General features: G+C 37.4%; 2 protein-coding genes across 3 annotated transcripts in view; one reads left to right on the top strand and one right to left on the bottom strand.

Annotated features, from left to right (window-relative positions):
- DEK (DEK proto-oncogene) overlaps positions 1-794 on the top strand; it is a 13272-nt gene extending 12478 nt beyond the window's left edge. Inside the window, exon 9 of the mRNA XM_027654091.1 lies at positions 682-794. Within this exon, the coding sequence (XP_027509892.1) occupies positions 682-794 (113 nt within the window). The remainder of the gene's footprint in view (positions 1-681) is intronic.
- Positions 795-2482: 1688 nt separating this feature from the next.
- The window catches only part of KDM1B (lysine demethylase 1B), a 26921-nt gene continuing 11634 nt past the window's right edge, over positions 2483-17769 (bottom strand). For both annotated transcript variants that reach the window (XM_027654015.1, XM_027654016.1), the window contains 12 exons: positions 17490-17666; positions 16508-16582; positions 15806-15943; positions 14190-14361; positions 13099-13226; positions 11524-11655; positions 11060-11134; positions 10047-10163; positions 9088-9213; positions 7494-7616; positions 5588-5740; positions 2483-5421 (listed from right to left, as the gene is read on the bottom strand). In XM_027654015.1, the coding sequence (XP_027509816.1) occupies positions 5338-5421; positions 5588-5740; positions 7494-7616; positions 9088-9213; positions 10047-10163; positions 11060-11134; positions 11524-11655; positions 13099-13226; positions 14190-14361; positions 15806-15943; positions 16508-16582; positions 17490-17666 (1500 nt within the window). In that variant the 3' untranslated portion in view covers positions 2483-5337. The remainder of the gene's footprint in view (positions 5422-5587; positions 5741-7493; positions 7617-9087; positions 9214-10046; positions 10164-11059; positions 11135-11523; positions 11656-13098; positions 13227-14189; positions 14362-15805; positions 15944-16507; positions 16583-17489; positions 17667-17769) is intronic.

Below are 17769 nucleotides of genomic sequence, written 5' to 3'. Positions count from 1 at the left end.
TATACTGCTCAGGCTTGTCTAACCAAGATGAAATTAGGAAGACACAACTTTAAGTGCCATCTCACTTTTGTCCAGAAGCTCTGGACTAACAGCCCTCTTGTACTTGAGCAGGCTGCTTATAGGATCTGTGTTCCTTCTGCATTATCCTGTTATAAGGCACATGACAAAACAAGATCTAAGAATTGTCTGAGTTTATATTAGCCACTGCTAAGCTGGTCTTAAAACTAACCCTTTTGGAAGGCCAGTGCTTAATGTAGACAAATAATACCCCTGGCTGTCAGCATGGTGATTCCAGTAAGGTTTATTAGCTCTGTTGCTGATTTAGAGAGAGGATGGCTCATGACCACTGTGCAGATCTAATCTTTCCAAATCAGAGAGTTAGCTATAATCAGCTGTATTTGTTTGACCTGAGCTAGGTGAAAGCATTGGAGAAAATAGTTCTGGTGGTAATTTAGGGAAAAGAGTGGAAAAATCTATAAGGCACCTGAATACTGTCTGAAAAACTTGCACTAACACATCTAGTATAATCAATATTCCAGTTGCTGAAAAACATCTTGAATGTTGGCAGGTGTGGTGTTTTCCTTTTGCAAAGAAGTGTCTTTTCTGCCTTTGAATTCAGAACTATTTAGTAAAGCAAGAAGGTGGAAATTACAGGTCTAAAGATTTATTCTTGACTTGCAGAAAAATGGGCTGACAGGAATCTCATAAAGGTCAACAAAAACAAATGCAGCATCCTGCTTCTGGAATGGAGTGATTCCATAGTAGTGTGTGTAGGGACAGTGGTGTCCTCCTAAGCAGTTTTGCAGAAAAGGACCTGGGCAGGGGCAGATGGTCCTTGCAGACAATGAGTTGAGCCCAGTTGAGCAGTGTGCCCTTCTGATAAGGAACACTGACAGTACTCGGGGCTCCTTGAGCAAGTGTGGAGCCAACAGGCTGAGGGAAGGGACTGTTCCCCCTGTACAGCACTCAGTGAGCCCAACTTGGCAGCAGTGTGTCCAGCTTTGGGCTCCCTGGGGCAAGGCAGGCATGGACACTGTGGAGTGAGTCCAGTGGAGAGTCACCAAGATGACAAAGGGGCTGGAGCACAGGATAAAGGAGGGAAGGCAGAGAGAGCTGGGCTTGTTCAGCTGAAGAAGAGATCCATGAAGGGCAGTCGTACTGCAGGGTGCAACTACCAAAGGGGAGAGTATGGGGAAGGCAGGGCCAGGCTCTGCTTGGAGGTGCACAGTGAGAGGACAGGAGACACAAGCTGCCACCAGGGAAACTGCAGCTATTTGTTAGGGGAAGAAAAACTTCACCACCTTGAGGGTGGTCACACACAGAAATGGGGCCTGGAGGAGCTGTGGAATCCCCGTTGTTGGAGGTATTCAAATATCAACCCTGAGCAACCAGATCTGTGTTGGCCCTGTTCCAAGAAGCAGCTTTGGTACCAGATGATCTCCAAAGGGTCTGGGAATAAGAGGATGGCAGTATTATGTAACATGCCCTGCCTTTTCACCTGACCTTGTTCTGGCCTGCAGCTAGTATAGATTCACTATTCCAATTTTAGCTCTGAACTAAGTTTTAGACAGCTGGGCTAAAAGGAAAAAAATATTCCCTCACACAGTTTTCTTGAAGGATTGTCATTCTTTGAGGAGTGTAATGACATCTCCTGATTTGTAAATTATTTTTAAAAGCATCATCAGTATTTTGTTTCTATTTTAAAGATTGTTATTCTTAGAACGAAGCTAGCATTTTTCAAAACCAGTATCAGGTGTAATGAGGTAGCATTTCAAGAAAAAAGCACATCTTCAGATACAAAATTTGTCAACTGTTCACCAAGTATATGACAGGGTTAGGGGAAAGCAGTGCATTTCTCCCCAATAATACTTTCACTAGTTCAGATCTACATGTGGGTGAAATAAACTTTCAAAGCGGTAGGAATACTTTTTTTCAAGGCCTCTGTAGTCAGGCTTAGACTAAATGAACACCTAACCTCCCATTCAAGAGGAATAATGTAGCATTAAAGTGTTATCAGAATTTGTCATTGTTTCTGTTTTAAATGTATTGAGTGTGAAGTCAGAGGTACAGTGCTTATAGTGATCTGTGCTAGTAGGAACCTTCTGGGACCTCAATCCTACAAAGTGTTCACACTACACTTATTCCGTGAAAAGCATTAAATGGTTCCCTGGTGATATTTTTAAATTCTGGACATAATTATCACTTTAGCTTAAATTTCCTCTGGCTAAGGAAAATAATCTAATACAAGCTTAGGAATTGCTTCATAAAACTTTGAGGCGAAAGACACTGAAAGCAGTATTGTCCAAAGAATGGCAGACTTAGTACTTAGAGTTCAGGGAAGGCTGTAAAGCAGCATTTCTGAGGAATTGTCTAGCTGTAGGAATATACTAAAATGAAATTTTAAGTCAGTATCAAATGTAACAAAAAAGGAGGCTTAGCCACTCGTTAAAGGAAAAAAAACCAAACAACCAAAACAGGGGCATCCTGTGAATACTTTCCAGTTTTATTCTGCTGCCATAACATAGTCACACAGAAGAATTGTAACAGATCATGCTCTGCATTCAAATCTTTTTTTTTTAATAACATTTAAACAAATCTCTCAAAGAAAACATTCCCCAGTTCTTTATTTGAGGGAATAAATTAAACACAAAACACATACATGCTTGAAATAAATTTTAACATAGATATGAAAAAAAATTCTGGGCAACATTAAAGAATGAAGTCTCAGAACCAGCCTGATGTTCTTATATATTTCAAGTGAATGTAAATTAAAATGGAACATATTTTATTTACTCCTCAAAATTAAGTGCGGCACAACACAGTTTAAGTGCCCTGGCACCAAAACAATACACAAATAATTAATAGACTAGGCCATTGATTAAATTTATCATTTGTTATCTGTTTTTGTAATGCTGTAAGTGTGCATCATCTAAAGCCAAATATGACAGTATTTGTTCATGTCCATGTCCATCTCTCTTCTCTAGGATATAGCATTTATCTACCTGCAAAGTTGCAGGTAGATTGAAAACCCCAAATACGAATTAACAGGATGACACATTCACACAAACTTTGGACTGCAGAAAAGGATGCTGAGTTAAACTTTCCAGACCATTCCTACCTGAAATGTGACATGTTTATATGTTAATAAGCTGACTGAAGTTTTGAACAAGGTCAGCTGAAGCAGCCATGGAATATAATGTTTTGGGCTTGTAGTAATAAGTTTTTTTCCCACCACCAGAAGTTCCTCTGCTAATAATTTGTCATATATGGTAAAGAGGGAAAGAAACTTGGAACTCAAAACATACATAGCTCTCAATCTTTCCTAGTTATGCCATAAGGTGGCCCAGAATATATGAAACTAACAAAGTGCAAATGACTGCCAAAGGAAAAATTTGATGTCTGATTATCTTTTATCATCAAAGGGCTTTGTCTTGCTTCTTATAGCCTTTAAATTATAATTTAATACTTGGAAATGCTTTAAAACTGTACATGCTAGCATTTATGTAGAGGAAAATTAACGAAAAAATTCACTCTTCCTAGTAATTCATATAACCAAGCTTTAAGAAGCAGAACAGAATATATATCTGAAAAACATCTAGTTACATAAACATCTTCACCTTGTAAATTAGAGATTAAATAAAGGGGTTTTAACAATATCATAGCTACTCTAAACCCAAAACTATGTATTTGAAAAGAAGAATTGCATTTATTCAGTAGAACCCTGGTGGTGATCAAAGCCAGGTTGGGTAAGGCCCTGAGCAACCCGGTCATGTCAGAAGTGTCCCTGCCCATGGCAGGGTGGGTTGGGACTAGATGATCTTTAAGGTCCATTCCAACTCCTTTAACATTCTAGGATTCTATGATTTTTGTTAAGGTTGCCTGTTTTTTTCCAAGTATAAAGCTTTATGGAAATAAGCACTGGAACTCAAAAAAAAAAAATAAAAATTGCTGTGTCATTTCTAAATGAAGGGATTAAAAAAAGACAAAAGCCTATGCAGGAGAATGGGGGTGAATAGTATAAGTGCTTATGTTCATTTCAGAAATCATGAGGTCTGAGGTCTGTATAACAGTGAACTTATAGGGAAGGTATGAGGGAAGAGATCTAAAAGTAGATTTTAATTTTTTTTTCATTAATACTGTTTTACTGGAGCAGTATTACAACAGAGATCCTGATTATATCTGTCTTATTTCTGTTAAAAATATTTTCTTCCCTGTCCCATGGAAAAGCTACTAGATAGATGTTTAGCCTTTACTGAATTAGTCCCTCATGTTTTTTTAATAATGTTCTAATAATATAAGAAAAAAAAAAACTTCAAGTCAAAGTGCAAGCCACCATCTTTCAGCCCTTCATAAACGTGTTAATATTTTTCCTCATTCATCTTCACTTATTTTTTAATATAAAAGTTGAATGAGTTTAGTCCTTCCACCCCCACTGTACACTCAAATCAGTAGATCCTTCCTCTACTCAGCCCAAATGAATTTGGAAGTTTGTTTTCAAAATAATCATAGAAATACAATACTTTTAAACTGTCCTGTTTCTACGTGACCAGAAGCAATGAGCAAATCTAAACTACTAGCCTATTATTGTAACAAGAATTCCTCTGAATAAGTAGCAGAGAATATTTCAAAGTTTTTAAAAGTAATGTAAAAGGTAATTTTTCAAGTTTTATTTAGCTACAATAACCTTTCTATGATTGCACTGTAAACTGTTCCAGCTCATTTATTAAAGGAACAAACTTCATATTCCAAAGCCCACTCAGTGAAGCTAAGAATATGAAAAAATATTATAGAAAAGTTTATTGATTTCAAGTGGGAAAACTGATCATTGAGTTCCTTCCTACAATAATTCTAGAATTCTTCTAGGCTATTCAGGCTCTTGGACGCCAGTATGAACTCCTATGAGCATAATCAACCTGAGAAGCACAGTTAGTGGAAAATTCCCATCATAACTAACTGCCAGCATTTTTAATGCTGTATGTAACTTAGTCTTGTTTTAATCTGACCTTCTGAAATGAAGGTTCACAATAACATGACTTGAGCCAGACTCTCGACAAGAAGACTCTCGACAAAAGTCCTCTTACTTAAGCTGTGGTCAGGGATTCCAATGTCACTCCTGCTAGTAATATACCATAGCTGGAAAAAAGCCCCCAACAATATATATCATCAGGGCTTAAAAATGGGGTGGGGGAGAAAGAGGAGAAGATGAAGATTTTATCTTCAGGTACCATGTACTATTTCAAGTACCACGTAGGAAAAAGGCAGCAATAGGAAACTTGAAGATAATTTTACCCACAGAAAACAATTAAAAATATATCTATAAACACAAAATTTCAGTACTTAAAATGCTGCTATTTTGCTTGCTTCTCGAACCCCACTCAAGTAAGCTCCTGTAACTGTCTGAGGAAAGTGCCTATTTGTGGCCTGTATTAAAAAAAAAAAAAAAAGAAAAAAGTTATTTGTTTCTAAAACTATTAGAACAGGATATTTATATACTACCTCTAGGTTAATGGTGTTGATTAGCAAAACACGATCTTCCATAAGAAGCTGCTCCCCGATAACCTTAATTGCCAGTAGCAAAGATACTTACCTCACCAGCAAAAAAAACTTTTCCTTGTATGTCTTCAGCTATAATGTCATAAGCTTCCCCGCTGCCCCCTGTTTTCACAAAGCTGTATGCCATCTGGAGCCAAGGGTCGTTGCTCCATCGAGTAACAAAAAACTTCACTGGGTCAGGAACCTCCTGCATAATCAACACAGAAGTTAAGCACTGCAAAGAAAAGTTCATAATTGCATAGCTTTTTCTCACAAACAGTTTCTTCTAATCTTTAGAGTATACAGTAGTATTAAGTACAGATTAGATTGTCTTTGGGAATTAAATTCTGATTTTTTTTATTTTAGTACTAGCCACAAAGATAATTTATTTTTCTAGACTTGCCTGATAAGGGGACATGGGCTCAAGCTCTGCCAGGGGAGGTTTAGGTTAGATGTTAGGAAGAAATTCTTTACAGAGAGGGTTATCAGGCACTGGAACGGCCTACCCAGAGAGGTGGTGGATTCACCATCCCTGGAGGTTTTTAAAAAGAGATTGGACGTGGCCCTTAGTGCCATGATATAGTAATTGGAGTTGGATCAGGGGTTGGACTTGATGATCTTGGAGGTCTTTTCCAACCCAATCTATTCTATGATTCTATGATGCCTGAAACATCACAACTGCACTGTTCTGAATGCAACAAATCTCCATATTGTAATATACCTGGAACTACACATGAGAAAAAAAAATTCTCAAAATACACACATACTCTTGTAAACAAATAATACAGATAACATCATTCAACGGGTTTATATGAATAACAGAAGTGATTTTTGTCTCGGTTAGGCATAATGCTTTGCTACTTCTAGCTTGTTACATCTCAAAAGGCAGTCATTTTGGAGATAATTTTATTCCAATAGAGAAATAAGATAACTTATCTAAGATCGGGAAAAGCTGTCTTGAGAACTAGGTTCAGGAGAAAACAAAGCCCAGAAAGTCAGTGTCCGTAGCTGAGCCATGACAGTAACGCCGTGTATTCTTTGGCACATTGCAGCATGCAAATTCCACACGGTTCTACCAAAAAGAGCCTAGATAACACTTGTAAGAAGGCTTAGTCAGCTACTGCTGTGGCCCCCTCTGGAGGAGCTCATGACAAGTTAACAGAAGCACCTCTGGTTGCCTGTTGCAGAACATCTGGTATTGACAAATTACATTCAGGCAGCACACGAGAGACTAAAGCTCAAGGAATCTAGACAACGACGAGCCAAGTATGGCAAGTTTCACAGGCATCCCAGAAGAAGTTCTGCTGTGCCCCTGGATGCCATCTTGTCTTTGAAAATCCTGCTGCGCTGTTGACAGGTGACTGAAATTCACAACTGCTATAAACCACAGAGACAGGCATCAAAATCACTCTTCTAGACCAAAACCAAAGACCCATTTGCTACATTCTCATGGGACCGAAATAGCAGGTATGTGGACTTTCTAGTAACAACAAAGCCATTACCAAAAGTATGTTTTCTAGGAATAGTTTGAGTTTTCAGATGCTGAAGTTCCTCCAAGATCATTAATTCTAATATCTGAACCATCAGTAAAACTTGAGAGATCACCCCTGAACATTATTAACACAATCATTCACTGCTCTGTTTAAATTAACAGAAGCATTACTGTCTCTAGAGTAGAATGCAAATAACATTGCTAAGTGACAGTGTTATGCTTGCCCCAGATTTCTCTGATTTTCCTGTTAGTTTTTATCCTAAAAATGATGATCTGGGGGAAGGAAAAAAGGTAGAAATTTTTATCTAGTGTTTTTTTACAATCAGGATGTAGGGCCTGTGCTAGATAATTTTGCCTATACCTCGAGGTAAAAATGTCAATGGTTTTCCTATACCATATGAAGTACTACATTTGAAAGCTTTCCATCTGTTGGCAAGTTAATCATCTCTTAATAAGAGGTTTCTCTTACCTGCTCCTTAAACAGCTCTCTGAGTACAGTCATACACTGTTGCAGTACTTGTTGATCATCTAAATTCTTAATGGTTACCACAGCATCTCCAGTAACCACTGACATTAAAATGCTTTCTTTGCCCTAAAAACAAGACCTTATTAGGTTATTAAGTATTTCTTGAAGAGTCTCTTTTACTTGGTATTGCAAAGATATTTGCAGCTGCAAAGTAACTTTTGTTCTAGAGAAAGTGGGTTTGATTCCTTAGAATAAAGGATGCATATTCTACAGCATTTATGCTCCGATTACTACATCTTCTGATGTCTTGTTCACAGATCTGATACAGTCAGCCCCTTTTACAACTAACTGAATTAACTGAACACTTCCTATCTGCCTATGTAAAGGCTATACCAAAAAAAAAAATTACATTTATAGTGTTATTCTTTGTGTGACCTCTTAAGCTCCAGTTCCTTGCCAAACTTCTACCTCAAGCTGTACTCCATTTTCAAAAGGTGGTGACAAAGAGGATCTATTTAAATAATAGTTAGATATGTTTTGGATTAGGCCAGTACTAAGTTCCTACCAGCAGATTTTGGACCAAGAAATGAAAAGTCAAGTCTACTGATATTTTGTTCCACTTCGAGACATCTGCTACCATGCAGAAGTTTTAGAGGTGAAGTGGTGACTAGGGAAGAGCACACAGGTTCTCAACTCCTTTAAAGAACTCCCCCTCTCTTGTTTATATATTGCAATTCTTCTGTTACATAACTTGATAACTGGCAGGGAATAGTTATTAAGGAAATTAAGAATTATGTCTAGTGTCTCTGGACAGCACCAGCACACTGAACCTCATGCAGAATGAGCTTAAAAGTACTGGAGAGAACTCATTCAAGCAAAGTTGTATGCAAGTACAAATAATGTAGTAACAGAGCACAATCTTCACAGGGTAGTTTCCTTTTAGAGTAAAACATAAGGTTATAAAATGGCCTTTTGATTGATGCCAAGTAGTAAGCAGCAGTTGTTATAAAAGTATGTAGAGGTATAATATAAATGTGTGATGTGTCTGCTTGGAACTGGCAGGGAAGAGAAACATGATGTCAATGCACTAGTTTGAATTTGCTTTGAAATTCATGAGCTTGGGACTGAGCCTAGACTTCAGTTTCCTACAAAACTTGATGTTTGTCTTTTCTTCTGCTATTGCACATAGTCATTCAAGCTACTGTAAGCCTGTAAGTATTAGTAAGGTAGCATGATCTTTTTAATAGGGTTTTTAGCTGATTTAAATAAGGGAACAGAAGTCCTAAACAGGAAGTGAGTGGTAGACTTTTTCTCACTTTGGTAGATCTACAGTAAGGTATTAGAGACTTGTTTTCAGGATAGTTAGAGAATGTACTTGCTTGTATATTACTTTGTATCCAAGCTATGGAAAACATTCCCATTTATTACAACAAAGTATCAATCAGTTTTTCCTTGATAAACATCACTGCTTCCACTGCTTCTAACAGTGGCAAAGGTGTAAGGAAGAAGAAAAATTTCGGTTTTCAGTAATTATTGCACCTAGAATCCAAAGTGAATTTCTGAAGGGCCAACAGAAAATACAGTTAGCCTATCATACCTCTGGATCCATGTCATAGAAAACACTAAAGAGCCCACGTTGGCTAGAATTGGGTGGAACATGACCAAAAAAATCAGCTCCTTGAATTTTACTGTCCCAAAATCTATAAGGAAACTGCAAGGCAATCTAGAAGGAGAGAGAGAAAGACAGAATTAAACCTTTTCATACCACAAAACTCATAATGGGGTATGGTATATGTTCTTCTAAATCTTTTTCCTTCCTGTTTCCACTCATTTAGAGACACACCGTTTTATAAGTGGGTCTCAACAGAGAATACATGGGTCTGTCCTCCAAGGGAGACAGGCAAAGAAAAAAAATGCTAATCTCATAAATTGCAAATGCACAGACGATCAAATTCACAATGGAATTCACTGTGTAAAATGCCCAAGAAATTCAGCAGATTTTTTTTGCACTTAAGTGATCCCCATCCTGTGTTGGGAATTTCTGAATCTTGCCTTTAAATTTCAACTTTGCTATAAATCCTCCTTCTGACATTACTCTGTTACTGTTTTGTTCTAAGCACAGATCTTACTAGGGATCTTTTCAGGAAAGGCTGTGTTTTTGCACTGGGAAAGGGTAGGAGATTTTACACTGGTCAAATACACAACTTTCGGTATTCTTCGCAAATAGTTTATGCATTTATTAGGTTAAAAAATAAACATATTGTTGGAATTTTGGAAGATCCAAGACCAGTATGAAGGTTTGCTCAAAATTAGGCAGAAAGTATTTAAGTCTTGAAATTATTCTGCAAACAATTTCTTTAAAAACACCATTAAGTTGGGCAGTCTAAGAAACAGAAATACATGCGATCCTCGATAATATTTTGCTCTTCTTGGCAACTGTATAAGAGTAAAATCAAATGCATAATAAATCCTGAAAATTACACTGCAAAAGCAACAGGGACAAAACAGCCAGTGTTTCTATGAAAAGAAAACTAAAGATAATATGACATCACTTACCTTCTCAATGACTCCTGCTCCCAAACTATTAATGGCTTTAATTTTTTTTTCTGACAGTGGAGGATTAAACTGAATGGCATTTTTCTGAAGAAGGGCCAGTGGTACAGTCACTAATACCTGAAAGAAATAGCTACAGTCACAACAGTAGCAAAACCTGAACACTGCACTTAAGCCTCACAGCATCCTCTTAAATATCTTGGATTATTCTTGTAGGATGCAGCATAATAACTCATCAAACATTTCTAGATTAGTGTCTGGTGTTATTTCTCATTAACTGGAAACACATGCCTTATATTCAAGCGAGAACAGATCCCACAGCTCACCGATTTTAAGTCATATTCTGTTGAATTGCTTGTATCAGAGTGGCTAATTGTGCTACTAATACTTCCTGTAAATGATAGTCAATGGCTTTCAGATTAACAAAACTGTCTTTGTGAAAGGAGAGAGAGATGGTCAGTGTTTTGGTTTTAATTCCTTCACAGATCCCTTCTCTTGAAAATATGCTCAGTAACACTGTTGATGTCAATCCAATCTTTATCAAGTTCATATATAATTTTAAAAATTACTAAAAGCTAAATTATGCAGCATGAAGAAGGTGGGGATACAGGGAATAAAGGAAACTGAGATATATGGATTGTCAAATCCTGCACACCGAAGTGCAGATTTTAACAGGGCAGATTCACATGCTAAATGGGGTAAAGCTGAGCAGGGAATGCAACCAGATGAGAAAAATATCACTTCAAAAACCAGATAAAAACCTATTTGCTTCACATTTTTAGTATTAACTTTATAGTACTTAATTATTCAAATCAGCTTGTACTCAAAAACTCAAGCATGCTCACCAAAAATTAGGCTCTAGGACACCCAAATACAGGTCACTAGAATATGTGAGTATTTATCTTTGAGTGGGGACAAACTGGACTAAATAGTCTTCTGAGAAGGAAAAAAAAAAAAAAAAAGACAAAAAGGGCATGTACTGTGTATTCCCTAAAATCTTGAAGCATATTGGATACCTTTTGTGTTGTCCACACTGTTCCATCTGCAGTAGTGACATGCACTTCTTCACCAGAATAGTCAATACTCTGTACCTATTGAAAGACAAATAGAAAGATTATACTACAAAATGTACATAAGCAATGCAAATTCCAACAAGAATAGCTAATATAGCACCAGTCTGCAAACTAGAAAGTGAGGAACTTTCAGTATTTCCAGAGATACTGAATGACAAAAAATAGCCTCTATGGAAGCTGAAAAAAAAAAAATCAGGATTCTAACATATAAGATCATCATACCATAGTATTTAAGTACTGACAGTCCTCTAAGAGGATTTCCAGAAATGCGGAAATTGTCCTCTTTTTTTTTTTTTCAAAGACAAATTGACATAATCACAGGCCCAGATTTGCCTGGTCCAAAAGAATACGTAGATATCACTGGGTGCTTCAAAGCAATTCAAGACAGGCACTGCTTCCAGACTCACTGGGAAATTCAGCCGGATGTCCAGCCCTTCTGCCAACTTCTCAATCACAGTTGAATATCCCACAGTTAGAAGAGTGTGATCTCCAGCAAATTGGGCAAAAAATTCATTGTGGTCCCACGAGCGTGCAGATACCTGTGAACAGAACAGAACTAGCTATTGCTACTGGTGAGGGGACATGGGTACTAGCAAAAGTCCCACAGTTCAGAAGCCACCCTAGTCCCCTTTGCAAGTGGGAAAAGAAGTGTATCACCAGAATTTATGGCAATGCTGAAAAAAATCAAATTGCTTATTTACCTAGTGCTACTATACAACACATGAATTGCTGGATTAAGAACAGTCATAACATGGGTTGGTCACTAGCAGGTAGTTTATAGTTCTGCTTGGAAGAGAAAACAAGGAAAGTAGTACAAAAATCCAGGTGGACTGCAGTGTATTTATTTCAGTTGCCTGTATCTAGCGAAGAAACAGATTTTACAGCCTTAGGACTTCATATAAAAATGGAAATACCTTATTTCTGAACATGAAGGGGAAAATAAGACATAAAAAAGCTCAATGGAATTTTTCTGTCACTTTGGAGGTTCTTCCATTATAGCTTTCATTGGCCTTCTCCTCCAACCCCTGCAAACTTACAGGTAGTAAAACACTGGTATTTGCACTAAGCAATTACCACTTAGCAGTGAAAAGTCTGAAGCAATTCTCAAATTGCTACTCAAATGCCAATTCCTATCACAGCAGTTGCATTTACTCCATATTTTAATTTTAAAAGTGAAGGTAAGATAGATCTTTCTTATTTCCCCTGAGTGCTCGTGGAGTATGAAAACTTGACATGTCAAAATATTTTCCACTGACTGCCATGGTACAGCACTGTCTTGCAGATTTTTGTTAGGTTCTTATGGCCTTCTCAATTCAGATCAGATTTGTGCATCTGCATGTACCAACCAGCTGTCCCACTGCCACAGTACAATTGACCCTAAATACCTTTAAATGTGGCAAAAGCACTGAGTAAATAATGCACTGCAAACAACGTCATACTTTGGTATTTCCTGAAGCTGCTTGGTTAAAACTGAAGTCACGAGGAGAGCCAAGGATCACACGGCCAACAGAATACCTAGGAGTGGAGAACTGGGGCCCACCACCGGGGTGTTGGAACATTTCAGAAGTTAAATGCATTTATTCTCAAGATACATAGCAGGGTAGAGAAATACCTCAGTTTTTAAATGCAGAACTGAGAAGCAGAAGTCACACACAACATCTGAGGAGGAGTGACTCTCCTGTGAATCCTACCACCCAGCATCTCGGCAAAATGCCCTACTCTGTGCTAACCAGCTACTCTCAGCTTCTACATTAAAGAGAATCTTGGTGGAAGCACATCAAGAGCTCCCATCAGATTACCTAAGGCAGTGCTGGAATCAGTGTCTTAGTGCTTTTAAAGAACAGGTTAGGGATGTAGGAACAGTAGGGATAGCTGATTCTTCCTCTGGGGCCATGGAATGGATCAGGTGACTTCTCGATGTTACTTCCAGCCCTATTTTCTATGGAGCTCAGCCACTTCAGAACGCAGCTGTCAAAACTCACCTGAGAGAGATTGCTGCCACAGGCATACTCCAAATTACTGAGATGGAACTGTAATACTTTTTCTTCCAGCTCACTGAACTGGATACCAGACTCCTGAATAAAGGCTTTATAGATTTCTTGTATTTTTTCTGTGAAAGAACATGTTTAAAATAAGAATATATCACAATTCATCGTAAGTCCTACTGCATTTCAACACACTATTCTCTGGATCACAAGATTTTCAAGCTTGTTGCTAATTTGTACCAAGATGTTTTTCTTCCCATAGAAATTAATAAAACAAAACAAAACAAAACCAAAACCAAATGAAAAAAAACCACCACCCACAAGATCTTTCCAGTGATAAAGTACAGCTTTGTTGTTTAATCACAGGTTTCCCTAGTAAAATCTTGTTCCAGAAGGAAATATACATAGCTTCAGGAAAAATAGAGGTTAAAATTACAGAGAAAAAAGAGAAAAATAAACATACTGTGCATCAGCACAGCTGAGCTAGCCAGTTGAGACAGAAGAGAAATTAACTGCTTAAGTATCATCAATATACAGTTAGGATATTTCAGGTAAAATACACTTTAAGATAATGGAGGATACTTGCAAATAAACCCTGATTAATTTTTACAAAATCAAAAGAGCTCAGAAATTGGATCCAGAGTTCACTGAAGAACATAGAAGTTGCTAATTCTGTCTTACAGAATCTGTGCTGAAGAGATTTGGGAGGCAGACATTTCTGAGTAAGTTTATTTTTTGCTGATGAGCTTGCACGCTGTAAGTGTAGTAGGAGGCGTTACCAATGGAGATGGGACTATTCTTGCCAGCAGAAGGCTTTGATCAGGCTCTTTTTTAGGCAGATTAGTCAAAAAGTATAAGAGTTACAGCTAGCTATGGCCTGCTTCAGCCAGAAGGAAGTCTTTTGAACTGCTAGTGCCTCTACTTGTATTGAAAAAGCTCCATCGTGAAAACAAGATACTACCTGAGAAGTCTCTGTTGGATTTAAGGTCAGATATTCACGTTGAAAAATGTCTGATGTAAGAGCCAGTTTAATATAAAAACTATGAACTCAGCCAACATCTTCACTTTGCAATACATCTCCCACTTACCACCAAGAGGAACATCTTGATGTTGGGTTTTATCTTTTCTCCACTCAGAGACGACATCTAGGATGGCATTGAAATGAAAGTCCATACGTTTATCAATAGTGGGATCTGTTATCCTTCCGCCTTCCTGGATCAAGTCACACTTCTCCCCTAGTTTGTGCATTTTAATGCCAAGCTTAAGAAAAAGACATTTTATTGCTTTTTTAAAGATGGAAAAACTACAGTGCCTATCCTGCTCAAAGTTATTTAAAGCAAGATGAATCCCTCAGATTTAAGTGATACCACTTAAAGCACATCCACAACTTTAAATAGTCAGATTAACTCTTGTTTCCCTAAAACTGGAATACCAACAATCCTTCTATCTTTTAATTGTTCACAAATCATTTTCTCCCACTTTTCCACCCTTTTCTTTATTGGCGATTCACAGAAACCTCCTCTCCAACTTTTCTATCAGGCTAGTACAGAGATGCAGAGTCTGGTAATCAAACATGATGAACCAGTCTCCTTTATTTCTATCTCAATTTATTGTCTAAATCACAATTAAAGTCAGTTCCTTTCTACAACTTCCTGGTGCCTGAGGCCTAAACAATTCCCTGAATTCAGGAACTGACAGGATATTGCTTGCTGGTTACCACTAATTTTATTAACAACCAAGCAAAGAAATTATTTGGAATTAAAGCTAATACCTTGCTTTGCTTGTCCAACTTGCATTGAACACAACAAAGCTAAATCAGAATAAAAATGTTTTTATGTTCTACAGAGTCAGTCTGGAGAGAATAGCTCAAACATAGTACTAATTTCTTCCTAGTGCCTTGTTACTTAGGGCTTGCTCCAGTGTCTCTTACATATCCTCACATCTCTCTAGGCTGTTGGTCACCCCTGCAGATCTCAAGATACAGTTGTACTTCCAATGAAAGATGACATTAAATGATCACAAAAGGAGGAGTACCCAAAGTGTATTACAGAAGTCATTGTTCCTCACCTAATAAATAATACATGATTTTTTTTTTAAATAAAAATAAAAATTTCCTCATGGCACTATAGGGCAAAATGGCATGGGCTGGATTTGCATGCATCTCTGAATAAAGCCCACACTCAGCTTCCGCTTGGAGAAATTCGGCTGCCTGCCTCAAAAAAACCTAAACCAAACCAGCCAATAATAATAACTTTTAAAGAAATTGAACTGCAGCATGTTTACATCAGTAGTTGTTAGGCATATTAATCTTAATTTGCATGGAATTCAACTAGAAATATCAAGGCAGAACAAAGGCAGGTCTGTCACAGAAGCAATAGCCTCACACAGTAAAACCTTTCTCAGCCCTAAGGAACTCTGCTGGGGACCTTTTACATTACTATCTCCAGAAAAAGAAAAAAAAGTGGTTCTGAAGCTGGTGCCACCTTGTTTTACTTTGCATACTGTGCTTGAAACCATTCTACATCCCTTCTCCATTCCCAACTGTTATCAAAGGTATAATAGCAATGTGGAGTTTACTTACAAGGCAGGACAGTGTTTAAATCATGTCACAAAAAAGGACTCCCACCCTTACCCAGCCAGCTGAACCTGGCTTTAACAACAGTTTTTCACTAGTGATAATGTATGACCACTGCAGAGAACCCACTTGCTCACACATTAGTGCCACTGGGTTGTTGACACATCCATTGACGATTTGTGCACCTCTTCCAACAGTGACTCCTGTGAATGTCTTATCATCCCACACTCGGCCACCAATTCTGTCTTTAGCTTCTAAGATAATGACCTATGGCAAAAGGCAGCTTAGTAAATTGTAATATTTAATTATATTAAACATATCTGTTCAACTCCAGAGCAAAGGAGAAAACAAAACACAAAAAAAAACCCCTGAGCAATCCAGCAATGCTAATAATCTTAACACTTTATTTTCATTTGTGGATCCTTTGTAGTTAATTTATGCATTTAAATTGTCTTTTAAGGGTTACCCTTTGGGATATACACATACAAAGATAACTGTTACTTTAGAAACAACCCTTCTTTTTAAAAAAGCTGAAGACCTATTTAGGAAATTTCAAAATTGGAGCTTCAGGCATGCTACAGGCTACTAAATCTGGGTACAGTGTTTCTATAAAATATATGCTGCATGCTTTGTTGAATTTTAGATACAAATAAATGCTGTTTTTAAACATCAGATTTACTCAGCAAACCCCCAGATTTTACAAATTAATTAAGATGCCCTATACATACATGTTTGTAACAAGAATGTAGGGGTTTTTCCATTTTGATGAAGAATACTTTAAAAGCAGAGGAAGTCTGATTTTTTAAAGTAACATACTCTAAAGCTTCTTACCTTAATTCCAAAGTTGTGCAGTTGTCGGGCTGCTGCTAATCCTGCTGCACCAGCCCCAACAATAATAACAGATTTCTAAAAAATATTAAAATATTTAAATAAATAAAAATAGCTAAAGCTAAAATAGAAATTATCATTTCGCTCTCATTTCTCTTTTTGCTAACATTAAAAATATCTGTAGGTTTCAGAAGTCTGGGCTCTCTTGTCCTGTGAAGTAATCTGTGATAACTTTTAAAGATAACAGTACATTTAATACAGAAAAAAGATCAATGGTAGCATTGAAAATAGCTAAAAGTTTTTAAGGACTTCAAAAGAAGATGCCTCAGTTTCTCTTAAGAGAAACAGATGAAGTTATCAGTAACAAAAGCAGCAAAATCTAACTGAAGATAACAGACAAGAATCACACTTACCTTGCAATGATTTCAATCATAGATTGGGTTGACCAGTAAAAACTATCTTATAAATTAAAAACATATAAAAATACACTTGCTAAATGTAATCAACTTAGAATTTCTAGAAGGTATTCCACTACAGAATACATTCCTTTGATAAGTTTTGGGTGCTGTCAACCAAATTGCTAGTCATCAACATGTACCCTTTAATCCCAGTTCTTGCAAACCGACGTGGAATAGGAGTTGCCTCATCTACGGGAGCAGAGGTGTATTACAGGGTTAAGCCACAAGAAGAACGTAAGGATATTGTGCATTTTTCACACAGTTCTCATCCATCTGAACAGCTCGTGGGAAGCACCAATCCATAGGACTGAATTCCACAGATTTTAGTGGGGAAAAATCCTTGTTGGGAAGAGTTTAACGTCTGTAGCTTCCATAACCACTGAAGGCATTGTCAGCTTTTAGATGTAATTTTACCTATCGTTCCAGCCATTTAGGCAAACGAGAAAAAAATCCAGAACCAAAAAAGGATTATATATGCCATGTAGTTTTATAACATTAATAATGTAGGGATTATTACAGCAACTTACACTGTGGTATTCCTTAGGAAGAAGGTACTGGTCAGGACCGACTGACAAAAGCCCTGTATTGATAAGCCCTTTCCTTGTCATAAAATAAAGTATCCTCTCCATTTCCTGTACACAGCGAATACGCACAAGCCCCCGAACAATGATATGATGGATACATTTTTGAGGGGTAAGGGCCTCCTGCAAAGAAGAAACAAAGAGTAGAAAATGTTGATTTTCTAATATTCCATTTTTTTCATGTGTTTACATCATATTTAAACTGCAAAGCACGGTAAAAAAAATC

This window comes from Corapipo altera, unplaced genomic scaffold (genome assembly GCF_003945725.1).
Source record: "Corapipo altera isolate COAL_440 unplaced genomic scaffold, ASM394572v1 60, whole genome shotgun sequence".
Taxonomy (NCBI): domain Eukaryota; kingdom Metazoa; phylum Chordata; class Aves; order Passeriformes; family Pipridae; genus Corapipo; species Corapipo altera.
The sequence above is the reverse complement of the archived record's forward strand: the minus strand, read 5'-3'. Positions and strand labels throughout refer to the sequence as shown.